The 11,135-nt window shown below is 43.5% G+C and overlaps 1 protein-coding gene across 8 annotated transcripts in view; it reads left to right on the forward strand.

Moving 5' to 3' along the window:
• HECTD4 (HECT domain E3 ubiquitin protein ligase 4) overlaps positions 1-11,135 on the forward strand; it is a 112,829-nt gene that overhangs the window by 97,836 nt on the left and 3,858 nt on the right. For 7 of the 8 annotated variants that reach the window (XM_039504791.1, XM_039504796.1, XM_039504794.1 and 4 more), the window contains exons 65-75: positions 58-164; positions 1,115-1,238; positions 2,077-2,267; positions 2,674-2,820; positions 3,997-4,116; positions 4,263-4,418; positions 6,549-6,652; positions 7,569-7,790; positions 9,249-9,415; positions 9,828-10,023; positions 10,810-11,032. In XM_039504791.1, the coding sequence (XP_039360725.1) occupies positions 58-164; positions 1,115-1,238; positions 2,077-2,267; positions 2,674-2,820; positions 3,997-4,116; positions 4,263-4,418; positions 6,549-6,652; positions 7,569-7,790; positions 9,249-9,415; positions 9,828-10,023; positions 10,810-11,032 (1,757 nt within the window). The remainder of the gene's footprint in view (positions 1-57; positions 165-1,114; positions 1,239-2,076; positions 2,268-2,673; positions 2,821-3,996; positions 4,117-4,262; positions 4,419-6,548; positions 6,653-7,568; positions 7,791-9,248; positions 9,416-9,827; positions 10,024-10,809; positions 11,033-11,135) is intronic. The other variant, XM_039504792.1, reaches the window with a different exon arrangement.

Below are 11,135 nucleotides of genomic sequence, written 5' to 3' on the forward strand. Positions count from 1 at the left end.
CACTCGGTCGTTTAAGGAAATGTCCAGTCTAACCAAAAAAAAGTTTCTGTCCCACAGCAGAACAGCTTTAAGTGAGAAAAAACCTACTGTAAAGCCAAAATCTCCAGAGAAGGGCAAACCTGATGAGAAGGACCCAGAGAAGTCTCCTACAAAGAAACAAGAAGGTAAGGGCTATGTAGAAATTCTTCTCATTCCTTTATCTCTGAAAACAAGCTATCAAAGGGTAAAGATTTCAAACATGTCAATTGGCCAGGTATTTCTAGACTAAAAATGAAAGACCACTTGTCTTTTTTTAAATGAGGTTAATTTACATGTTGTCTAAAAGATTAAACTAATGGCAAATGTTGGTCCAGTTTCCACTCTCACTTGTATCAGCGTGAATCTGGAGTCCCTGGGGTAAATGAGGGCAGAACTTGACACGTGATGATTATTATAGCTCCAGCGGCGTACTAAGCACTTGGGGCAGGGAACTAGTCTTCCTCTACGTCCAAAGAGCTTTGGGTATAAAGGCAATGTGTAATGGAGACAGAATGTGATTGAACAATGGGACTTGCCCTGTGTGTTCCTCAGTTTTAGTGTGGAATTGGTTTCTTTGTAGTAAGACTTTTGTAATCTATTAAGCTGAAATAAAAGCTTCAGAAATGCTGCGTAGCTAGCATGGCAGTCTCGGGTCTGGTACCGCCAGGCAGGGGAATGGAGTGCAAGGCTCTCACTTGATATTCCACTCCCGGGCCAGCAAGGCTTGAGAATGAGGATTCATTCTGTGGCTCCACCCTTCGCTTTTGGAAACACATGGTCAGTTTATAGGAGAGCTAGCATAGCGTTCCCTCTCAGGCAGAAATGCTCCTTGATGGAGTCATTGATAAGGGAGAAACGAACACTGGATTAAACCCTAGCAACCCTGATGTTTTCAGATTTTCTTCTGGGAAAGGCTGTCTTGGAGTTGTCCCTTGTGGAGAGGACAAGACCAGTGGGAAGCAGGCAGGTAGCTTGAGTTTTGGCTGTGAGTTGAGGGTAGCCAGACAAAAGCAAACACTCTGGAAATAAGCCTGCCTGATATACATTTTTTTCTGGTAAGTTACTAATTGTTTGATACTTACCTCTCTGCTGTCAGTTCCAGAAGAGAAGTATTTGACACTGGATGGATTTCACAGATTTGTTGTTGATCGAGCCAAACAGGACATCCGCAGTGTCTGGAGAGCTATTTTGTCCTGTGGATATGATCTTCATTTTGAAAGGTGCGATACATGTTTTGTAAAAGTGGTATAGAATTTAGTGCTTAATCTGAACGTGTTTGGAATGGATCAGTTTTACTACAGGTAGTCTGAAACTTACTAACGTTCAGTACACTTCTGGACATGGTTACAATGCCTCAACCTAGAATTGTTAAATAGTTTCTTAGATTGTTACTTAAGGGACTCGATTCATATTCAGCTGCCAGGATGATGTTCCTGGCTCCCACATGCATATGCTAGCTAGGAGGATCACACCTGAATTGTGAAACCTGGTTTAAACAAAATTAATTCATTTTGTCCCTTTTACTTCCAAAATCCCCAATAAACTGATCTGTCAAAAAGTGCACTGCCAGCTGTTGCCTAAACTGGCCTTCTCTGGCTTTGTGCCACATCGGACCTGCATTCTGTGCATCCTGGTATTGAAACTGCTTCGGTAGATTTCTCCACTTGTTTTGAAGGAGCCAGTACAGAGTAGAATGTTCAGTCATCATGTTACTTTCTTCCCTGTTACCATTTCAAAGCAGAGAAGTCCCTAAAATGGATTGATCCTCTTCCCTGGTATTGAGCTGCAAATTGCCTGCCTGCTATATCCCACTCCCTTGTCTGCTTAAGAGCTCAGAGTAGAAAGTGCCCAGTGCAGTAAGCCTAGTAGGCAGGTGATGAAAGTCAGGCAAGGGGGGATGATAATGATTCGTTCTCCCTCATAGCTGAAGCATTCTAATCTCTAGGCTAAAGGAGTTGTACTTAGGGAAAGGGAGAGACCTAAAACCCCCTGGCTTCATGGTTAATACAGTCCAGGGGAGCATTTGCATGTAGCAGTTCTAATCCCCTTGTTCTTCAGGTGTGCCTGCATTGACACAAGACATGCCCAGAAAGCATCCCGGAAGTGGACTTTGGAAATGGACGTAGCCCTTGTGCAGTACATCAACCGACTCTGCCGCCATCTTGCAATTACCCCAGCACGACTGCACCCACATGAAGTTTACTTGGATCCAGCTGACGCAGCTGATCCCAGAGTCTCTTGTCTGCTGAGTATGCACAAATTGGGGGGTTTCTAGTTATTACTTCATACACTTGTATTCCTCTTCAGTTCGTGGTTATAGATTGCTTATGGATTGAGTGTGAAACACTTAGTGAAGGGCTGTGAATTCAGCACTGAATTGACAGCCCTGGAAACTGAAGTCCTCTGGGTCACCACAGCAAAGGAACAGCATAAGCAATGGCAGTGCAGGCTTCCCCCGCACAAAACCCTGTCAGTGTGTCTCTACCCTAGCCTGCGGGGGCTGCCTCTAATGGACATGAGGGTAGTTCGTTCTGCAGGGCCCATGCAGTCTGTGGTCACTAGGTCACTATGCCAGAATGGGTGCTAGTGTGATGAGTTTGGGGACTCCTGTCCTGTCCTTTACCTCTCTGTTTCTGAACTTTTTCCCCATCTTAGATGTTCCCATTGAAAGTCTACGTCTGCGTTTTGCACTGCTTCAGTCTCTGAACACCATGCTGGAGACCTTCTTCCTACCACTGGTGGAGCTGCGACAGACAGAAATGTACACTAATAGTATTGCTGCGTTATTGCAAGAGGCCAAAGGTCAGTGTCTCTAGGACTGCATGAGTTCTGTGAATGTCTGATGCTTGGGGGAAGTTAGCATGTTCTGGGGGTTCTCTAATTGGTACAGATAGGAGAAAATATTAATCCACACTTACCTCAGAAATCGGAGATCTTTGTGGGGAGATAGAGAGCTGATCACCATACTGACAAAAGCTCCTTGACTTTGCTTCTCAACGGGCTAACCCAGTACGCTGACTGAATGGGGTGACTGTCTGAGAACGACGTGAGCACATGAGTAAGGGAGAACCAACCAGGGCAGTGCTATGTTTCAAATGACCTTGCTGAAGTACCCTGAAAACACAATAGAAATTGCTGTAACGAGGAGGCTGCTGTATCTCACTACAAACATAAATATTTAGATTGTAAGGTTGGAGGATGGAGACAGGCTGTTCTGTTTGTGTATAATACCTAGCACAAGGGACGTTTGTCCTGCTTGGGGATTCCATGTGCTACCACAATATAACTAACAATAAGGCTGAAGTGGTATGTTAGTCACAAGAGCATACAATATAGTTAAGGGTTCCAGAACTGGTGAGCCTGCTAACTGCCACAGAAGTGAGAGGCTTACAAAGATAGAAGCCTTCATGAGACTCTCCAATAATCATAAAATGAGTAAAAGATTTAGGCTACCCTAGCCAGATCAATCATTTCATTTACTCTGGAGAAATAGCTGATGCTGGATCTTTGCTTCTACCCAACCAGAAAAGAGCACTTGCAAACCTAAGGTATGAAAGTTGAGTGTTCACAGTCTCTGTCTATGTGTAGCGTCTGGATTTGGGGTGCCATGCGACACACTTATTTATATCTTCTTGTCATTAGTATCACCCTCAGAGCATGCCAGATTTCAGAAAGCTATTTAGAAATGTGCTTTTCTATCTTACTTGCACAGCTTATGGTTTGGCTGGCAGGAAATACTCATATAAGAAATCTGTTGTACAGAAATATCGTGATAAAGTACTTATTTGACATGTGTCTTCCAATAAATATTAACTCTGAATACCAAAAGTGTCCAAAGGTTTGTTTGGATTGGCCAGCTCTTAGACTGAGGCTTACAGAAGATTAAATCAGTCCCAAAATGTTGTTCATCAGACTATTTCAGGAAATAAAATTACAGAAGGACCAATTGTAGACATAAACATGTATTTCTTTATTTAGGTTTAATCTTTTATGACACAAAGGTGACTGTAATGAATCGAGTGCTGAATGCCACTGTGCAAAGAACAGCAGATCATGCAGCCCCAGAAATCACACTGGATCCATTAGAAATAGTGGGAGGTATGTGCATGATTTATTCTCTCTAAAATTTATTTTCATTTACTGCCTATGATTTCAAATTGGTCTTAAAATAACCAAGCTCACTTGCTTATGAACACAAAATACTCAAAGTAGATTCAGTTTTTAAAAATGTTTCTTTTAAACAGGGGAGATCCGTTCTTCAGAAAATTCCTACTTCTGCCAGGCAGCTAGGCAGCTAGCCTGTGTGCCGTCCTCTCAGCTCTGTGTTAAACTCGCCAGTGGTGGTGATCCCACATACGCCTTTAACATTCGCTTCACTGGAGAGGAGGTTCATGGAACAAGTAAGTTACAGTCTGACAGAACAGTAGTGACACGTAGCATTGGGCGTGTTGATCAGAATGTGCCCAAAGGAGGCAGGCAGAACTAAGGCTAGAGAGGACTTGAGCTTGTCGTCTTTACTTGGACCAGCTTCCATAAAAGTTAATGACTGTTTAGACTGAATAAGTAGTACAGGGACAGAACCCTAGTGACACAACAGTGATGCTCTACTTAAAAGAACGTTAGTTAGGTAAGAACTTTTTTTTGTTAAATAACGACTGACTGTGTGATATGTCTCCTTTTCTCCCAACACTTTGCGTTTGATATTTGAGTGCAACTTGGCTGGGACAGTGAGAGTACACTGGTCAGGTTCACTTTTTGGTTTTTTTGATTAACCCTGTGTTACAATAGCTGAGTTGCAGACACTTCAGGGGAAAGGTTTAAATTAAGCTAATTTAAAAAAAAAAAAAGTTTCCCTTTTTTTGAAGGGGAAAAACAAAAGCCTAAGTTTGGGGTCTAAGCTATCAGATAGTTGTTTGGTTTATCTGAGTAGACATTTATATTTAATTTATATAATCTGCTATATAGTACAGATTTTTCTTTGGAGACATGAAATGCTAGTCCCTGGTATGCTTTATTCTTATGCTAGAAAGAAATTGGGAAAACATCATATCTGAGGCCAACTAGTTTTCTGAACATACTGACTTTAGGGAGAGGCTTAACTAAATGACTTAATCACTAAACTTTGGCTTAGAGACACTTTCCCCAGTGCTACATACTGTTGGGTGGCATCTCCAAGAGATACTGGTATAAGAGCCAGGAAAAAGTTTCCTGTTTTACTGATTTGTTGCCATCCTCGGGGTATATGCAATTGCAAGGGAGGTTTAAAGAACTAACTATCTGAGAAAAGAAAATCAATTCCTGTTTGCTAGATTGGTGCAGTCTCCATGTACTGATTCTAATGGGTCATCTTAGGAGGTTAATGACAGGATATAGCATGGGAGATGGAAAAATGGAAATTCTAGTTAAACTTTCCCCACTACTGACTACTCAAGTCTATCAAATGGCAGGAAGTTATTGGAGGTGCACAGAAATGTCATTAAAGAGCTGTTTGAAGTATCACCTCAAAGTATTAGATCCATCTTTTCTTTTTAAGACACACAGTTATGATGACTAACAATACCTGTAAATAGATTAATGTGATGCATACTTCACTTGGTTTGCTTTAAGATTCTAGCAGTATTTCCCCATTGCATTTAACTATATTGTGAGTACACTGCCTGCATGTTCCATCACTATGAAAATATGACGTATCAGAGGGGTGGCTGTGTTAGTGTGTATCCACAAAAACAACAAGGAGTGGGGTTTTTACCCACAAAAGCTTATGCTCAAATAAATCTGTTAGTCTTTAAGGTGCCACTGGACTCCTCGTTGTTTTTATGACAATACGTTCCATCTTAATAAGGTTACGAATTCTCCTTGAAGTCTAAGCAGAAGAACAAAGGTATTGCATCTCTCCAGATAACCTTTAAATAAACAGCTAGCGGTTGAAGACAAGACCATTACTTGAGAATGCAGTGGAAAGCAATCCACTGAATGTTCTCTTCTGCAGTTAAACAACGGCAGTGCAGACATGCACATGAACAGGTTAGAGGTGGCTGCCATCTTCCCCACTCTTGGTTATCCACCTACTCACAATGAAACATGTTTCACCTGTAGAAATTGGAGTTACCTGTTGATTTTAGGGGGATAGTACACTGTGGATAAGAAGGCAACAGGAGCGAGGCCAGAGGGGGTGTGTGGTTTGTTAGGCCTGGTCTACACTGGGCGGGGGGAGGGGGGGATTGATCTAAGATATGCAACTTCAGCTACGAGAATAGCGTTGCTGAAGTCGACTTATCTTAGATCGCATTAAAATGACTTACTTTGCGTCCTCGCAGCGCTGGATTGATGGCTGCAGCTCCCCCATCGACTTTGCTTCCACCTCTCGCACTGCTGGAGTTCAGCAGTCGACGGGAGAGCGATCGGGGATCGATTTATCGCATCTACACTACACGCGATAAATCGATCCCCAATATATCGATTGCTACCCGCCGATCCAGCGGGTAGTGTAGACGTACCCTTAGAGTGAAAGTGTTGCCTCTTTCTTTCAGGTGGTTCGTTTCGTCACTTCCTGTGGCAGGTCTGTAAGGAGTTACAGAGCTCCTCGCTTTCCCTGCTCTTGCTGTGCCCCAGCTCTGCAGTCAATAAGAATAAGGTACGATATCCCCATGGCAAATTCATAGAAAAGTGCTTTCCTCTTACTAAGGACACACTCGCTATCAGCACGCAGTGACTAGGGCAGGATTAGAATGCTCTCAATTGCTGACAACTAGGGGGGGTTTCAAAGTGATGCATGTGGGAGTTAGCCATACAACTCCCATTAATGACTGGAGGGAATGTGCAGGTGAGTTCCCCTGCATGGTGTTTAGAAAATGGCCACAAGAAGTAAGGTGCTTGTCTGTCTGCTACATGCCGTAGTTCTGACCTGAGAACAAAGCTCATCTCCTCCAAAGCACCCTTTAAAGTGTTTGATTTCAAGAGTGTCCCTTGTATTTCTTCATGAGAAGTTATTTATGGGCCAGATTCTGCCACTCTTACTCCACAAGTGTCCGCACTGAAATCAGTAGTGCTACTTGTGGAGTAAGACCCAACTCAGTGTGAGTGAGGGTATTGGAATTTGGCCCCTATTTTGTGTGCTAGACATTTTATAGAAACAAGACAAGACATGGTTCTTGTCCCAGAGAGCTCATGGTTCCTTCCCTGCGGTGCTGCTGAGGTGGGGCAGAGCAGACTGCATAAACAGAAACACAATCCAGTTCTGTATGCAAACTACCGCAGGGCTGTTTACCACCTTCATGCTTCAGACCTTAAACTATTAAAGCTAATACAAAAAAACTAGGCCAGCATTTCCCAAGCTTTTCAAAGCAGAGCCCCCTTCAACACCCCAATGTGTTGTTAAGGGCCAACATTTATGTATCTTCGGGCCCAAAGCTTTGAGAAACTCTGTTCCAGGCAACTAACGAGGCTTTAACGTGGCTGAAAACCTCTTACCTGCCAATTCTTACTTCCTGAAAATATTCACCTCTGGCGTTTTCTCTAATCATTCAACGTTTGTGTTTTGTTTTATTAAGGGGAAGTATATTCTGACACCTAGTCCTATCACCTATGCGGAAGAGCAGTTGCTTCATTTCTTTGGACAGCTGCTGGGCATTGCAGTTAGAGCTGACGTTCCTCTTCCACTGGATCTCTTACCCTCCTTCTGGAAGACCTTAGTAGGAGAACCACTGGATCCAGATGTTGATCTCCAGGAAGCTGACATCCTTACCTACAACTATGTCAAAAAATTTGAAAATGTAATTTTTTCCCTCTTTTCTTCTTTGTCTTCTTTACCCATAGCCCTTGTGCACTGGGCCTTAGCTGCTGATAGCAAACCCTGCCGTAATTGTACTGCCTGAGGGCCTGATCCTTTAAACTCCTGTTAAAGGCCAGTACGGCTCCATGTGGGTGCAAAGCTTTGTCATCATGCATGAAACTGCAGGATGAAACCCTGAGTTTTAGTCATTTTACATCCTGCTGGCATGGGAAAGCCGCTCAATCATAAGTTGTCATCCCTCCCAGGATGGCCATGCTCTGCTTACAGTGAGACTAGGAACTTTTAACTTTTACAATTTATCTGTAGGTGCCACGATCAACTGTGGTAGGGCTTCTACATTAGGTAGCAACAGGTTTTACTCATTAGCCAGCAATTCAGTAATCTGGAGAAACCTGATGCTGTGAATCAGTTACATAACTCAGCTCTTAGCTTCGAAACATTGCAGGCAGTAGGCGATCTCATGCACAAATGTTAGTACGGTGCACAATTGTCAGCAGAACTATAAAACAGTAGTAACTTTAAATGGTCTGTGAAATGCCCTTTAGTTTTTAAATTACTCTTTATAATATTCCCTTAAAAATGTGAAAACTAACATTGCTTTTCCTAATAACTTGGTGTTCTGCTTGGCAAATGTTAATTTCCCATAACCCCATGTTTCTAATAGACATTTTAATTGTCCTTATGCATAGCACAAAGTAGCTGTTAGCACAGTAAAGGAAATGCAGCAGTGTCTGTTCATTGGGCTGGCTCAGCAGTGGCTGGCACTATCTTTAAAACATTCTGTGAGTCACAGGGATAGTTTTGGGGTTTTTAAAGCATAACCTCTAAGAGAGTCCCCAGCAGATCCTCACAGCTGGAATGCAGGTCAAGTGACATGCTCGTTATCCTTCTTAAATATTTTACTTTTATGCAGCATGTGAAATTTCATACCACATTCGTAATCTGTACAGTGCTAAACTAGAAGGTTGGCTTGCGCCTCGTACCCACGTGTGCTCACTTACCCGTGTACAGGGTGCCTTTCAGTGCCTGTGCCATGGTCATTGGATGATATAGGCGCCGACTCTTTGGGCACTTCGAGGCTGGATCACCCATCGAAAAAAAATAGTGGGAGCTCAGCACCCACCAGCAGCCCCACTGATCAGCCCCTCCCCCTCCCTCCCAACATCTCCTGCCTGCTGTGGATCAGCTGTTCACCCGTGTGCAGTAGGGGGCAGACCAACGGCGGGGTGTGCTCAGGGGAGGGGGCAGCACAGGGTGAAGAGGGTGGGGCTTGTGGAAGGCGGGGCCTGTGGCTGGGCAGGGGTCGAGCACCCCTGGGGAAATGAGAAAGCCGGCACCTGCCCTTTTACTCATTATGTTGGCATGATGGCTGAAGAGATTAACAAGAGCAAGGCACAGTAAAGTGCAAGTTACTAGATATTATCACGTGTCATCCTAGATAAACGATGAGACCGAACTGGAGGCCTTGTGTGCTGAAATTGCATCCCAGCATCTAGCAACAGAGAGCCCTGATTGTCCTAACAAACCGTGCTGCAAGTTCACCTACCTGAGCATGACCGGCGAGGAGGTGGAGCTGTGTCCTAGAGGCAGGCACATTCCCGTAATGTGAGTAACACCATTGTTGGGATGGTGTTTCATGAGGGTAAATGTGATGGCTTTTCAACCATCAGCTAAATGGTGAAAGCTGGGAATACCGGTACCTTTGACTGGCAGGAGCTGGGAACCTGCAGAATCCCTCTGTGCATCTGTAAATAATGGAGGGCTGAGCAGTACTGCACAGTGACCACTTCCTAGTAGTCATAGCTGCATGTTGTGTGCGTGCACTCTCAGCTATGAAAGCAAGGGGCGTGCACCAGGATCAGCAGGTGCTGCTGCATGTGGGTTACATTGGGAACAGATGGCATCAGAATGAGTGACCAGAAGCCCCTGCTCGGGAACCCAGGAAATGGGATTGCAGCTTGTAATGGGGAGTAAGACTTTTCTTCTGACTCATTTCTTTCTGAATCCCTTATGTCAGCTGGGAGAATAAGGACATATATGCAACAGCAATCCGGAATCTGAGGCTGCATGAACTGCAGAATCCTGACTGCATGACGGCTGTGCGTGCTGGCCTGGGGTCGATTATACCCCTGCAGCTTCTAACAACACTGACTCCTCTAGAAATGGAGCTAAGGACATGTGGGCTACCTTACATTAACCTGGAGTTCCTGAAGGTACGTTGGGCTGAGGTCCCTTTGGAACGTACATGTCTAAAGTTAAGGTAACAAATTGGTAAGCACCTTCTGGCACAGTTGCTTCTGTTTCAACAAAAACTACAATTCTGTTTTTCAGGCAGGGCTTAAATTTGTTTAAAATCAATATTTAAATTATCAAACTCTAAAAATGTCCACGACACCAAACTCTAGTCAATATCTGCCTCTTTGGCTAAGATTACATTAGCTATTTAAAATTCCATCATGGGATACAGCAGGATAATTTCTGCAAATGTACTTTCTCAGAATTAGTTGGCATTGGTCTTTAAGTACATTAATGTTATGTTATAGGCAATGCACCACAAAGAGAGGTTGTTTTTTTGGCTTACATTATCAAACTCCTTTAACTCGTTGTATTAAAATATTGTGCGATCTCTTCAGATGTGTTTGCCTTGCAACAGCAGCAGCCTTGAGCTGGTATAGAACAGTGCACAAAAACACAGCATGGAAGCGGTTTAGAAAGGGTCTGTGTTAAAGGTCAGTCTGTTATAGAAGCAGTTGGGATAGAATGATACAAAATTCCAGGCACATCTCACTGTACACAGTGCAACAGTTTGAGTGAATCGATTTCTAGTGGAACTTGTACTGGTAAAACTGACTGGTTAGGACACAGGGTACTGCTGTGTTTGATTTCCATTATCGCTGCTGCTTTAAAATAAGTGATGGAAGATGTGAAAAGGAGAGTAATACACATCATGTTCTTCATCTGTATCTAATTTCACTGTCCTGTCCCCTTCCCTCTGGTAGGCACACACCATGTATCAGGTGGGGCTGATGGAAACAGACCAACATATTGAATTTTTCTGGGGTGCATTAGAAATGTTTACTCAGGAAGAACTCTGCAAATTCATCAAGTTTGCCTGCAACCAGGAACGAATCCCCTTTACATGTCCATGTAAAGATGGAGGACCAGATACTGCACATGTCCCACCTTATCCCATGAAAATTGCACCCCCAGATGGAGCTGCAGGTATGTTGTTTACTGTACATTTGTATAAATAAAATCAGCCTCTCATACCTTGTGACCTTTTTTAGATTTGAAATCCTTACTGCCTTTTAAAACATTCTTTGGC

The sequence above is a fragment of the Mauremys reevesii genome, linkage group 18 (genome assembly GCF_016161935.1).
Source record: "Mauremys reevesii isolate NIE-2019 linkage group 18, ASM1616193v1, whole genome shotgun sequence".
Lineage (NCBI taxonomy): Eukaryota > Metazoa > Chordata > Testudines > Geoemydidae > Mauremys > Mauremys reevesii.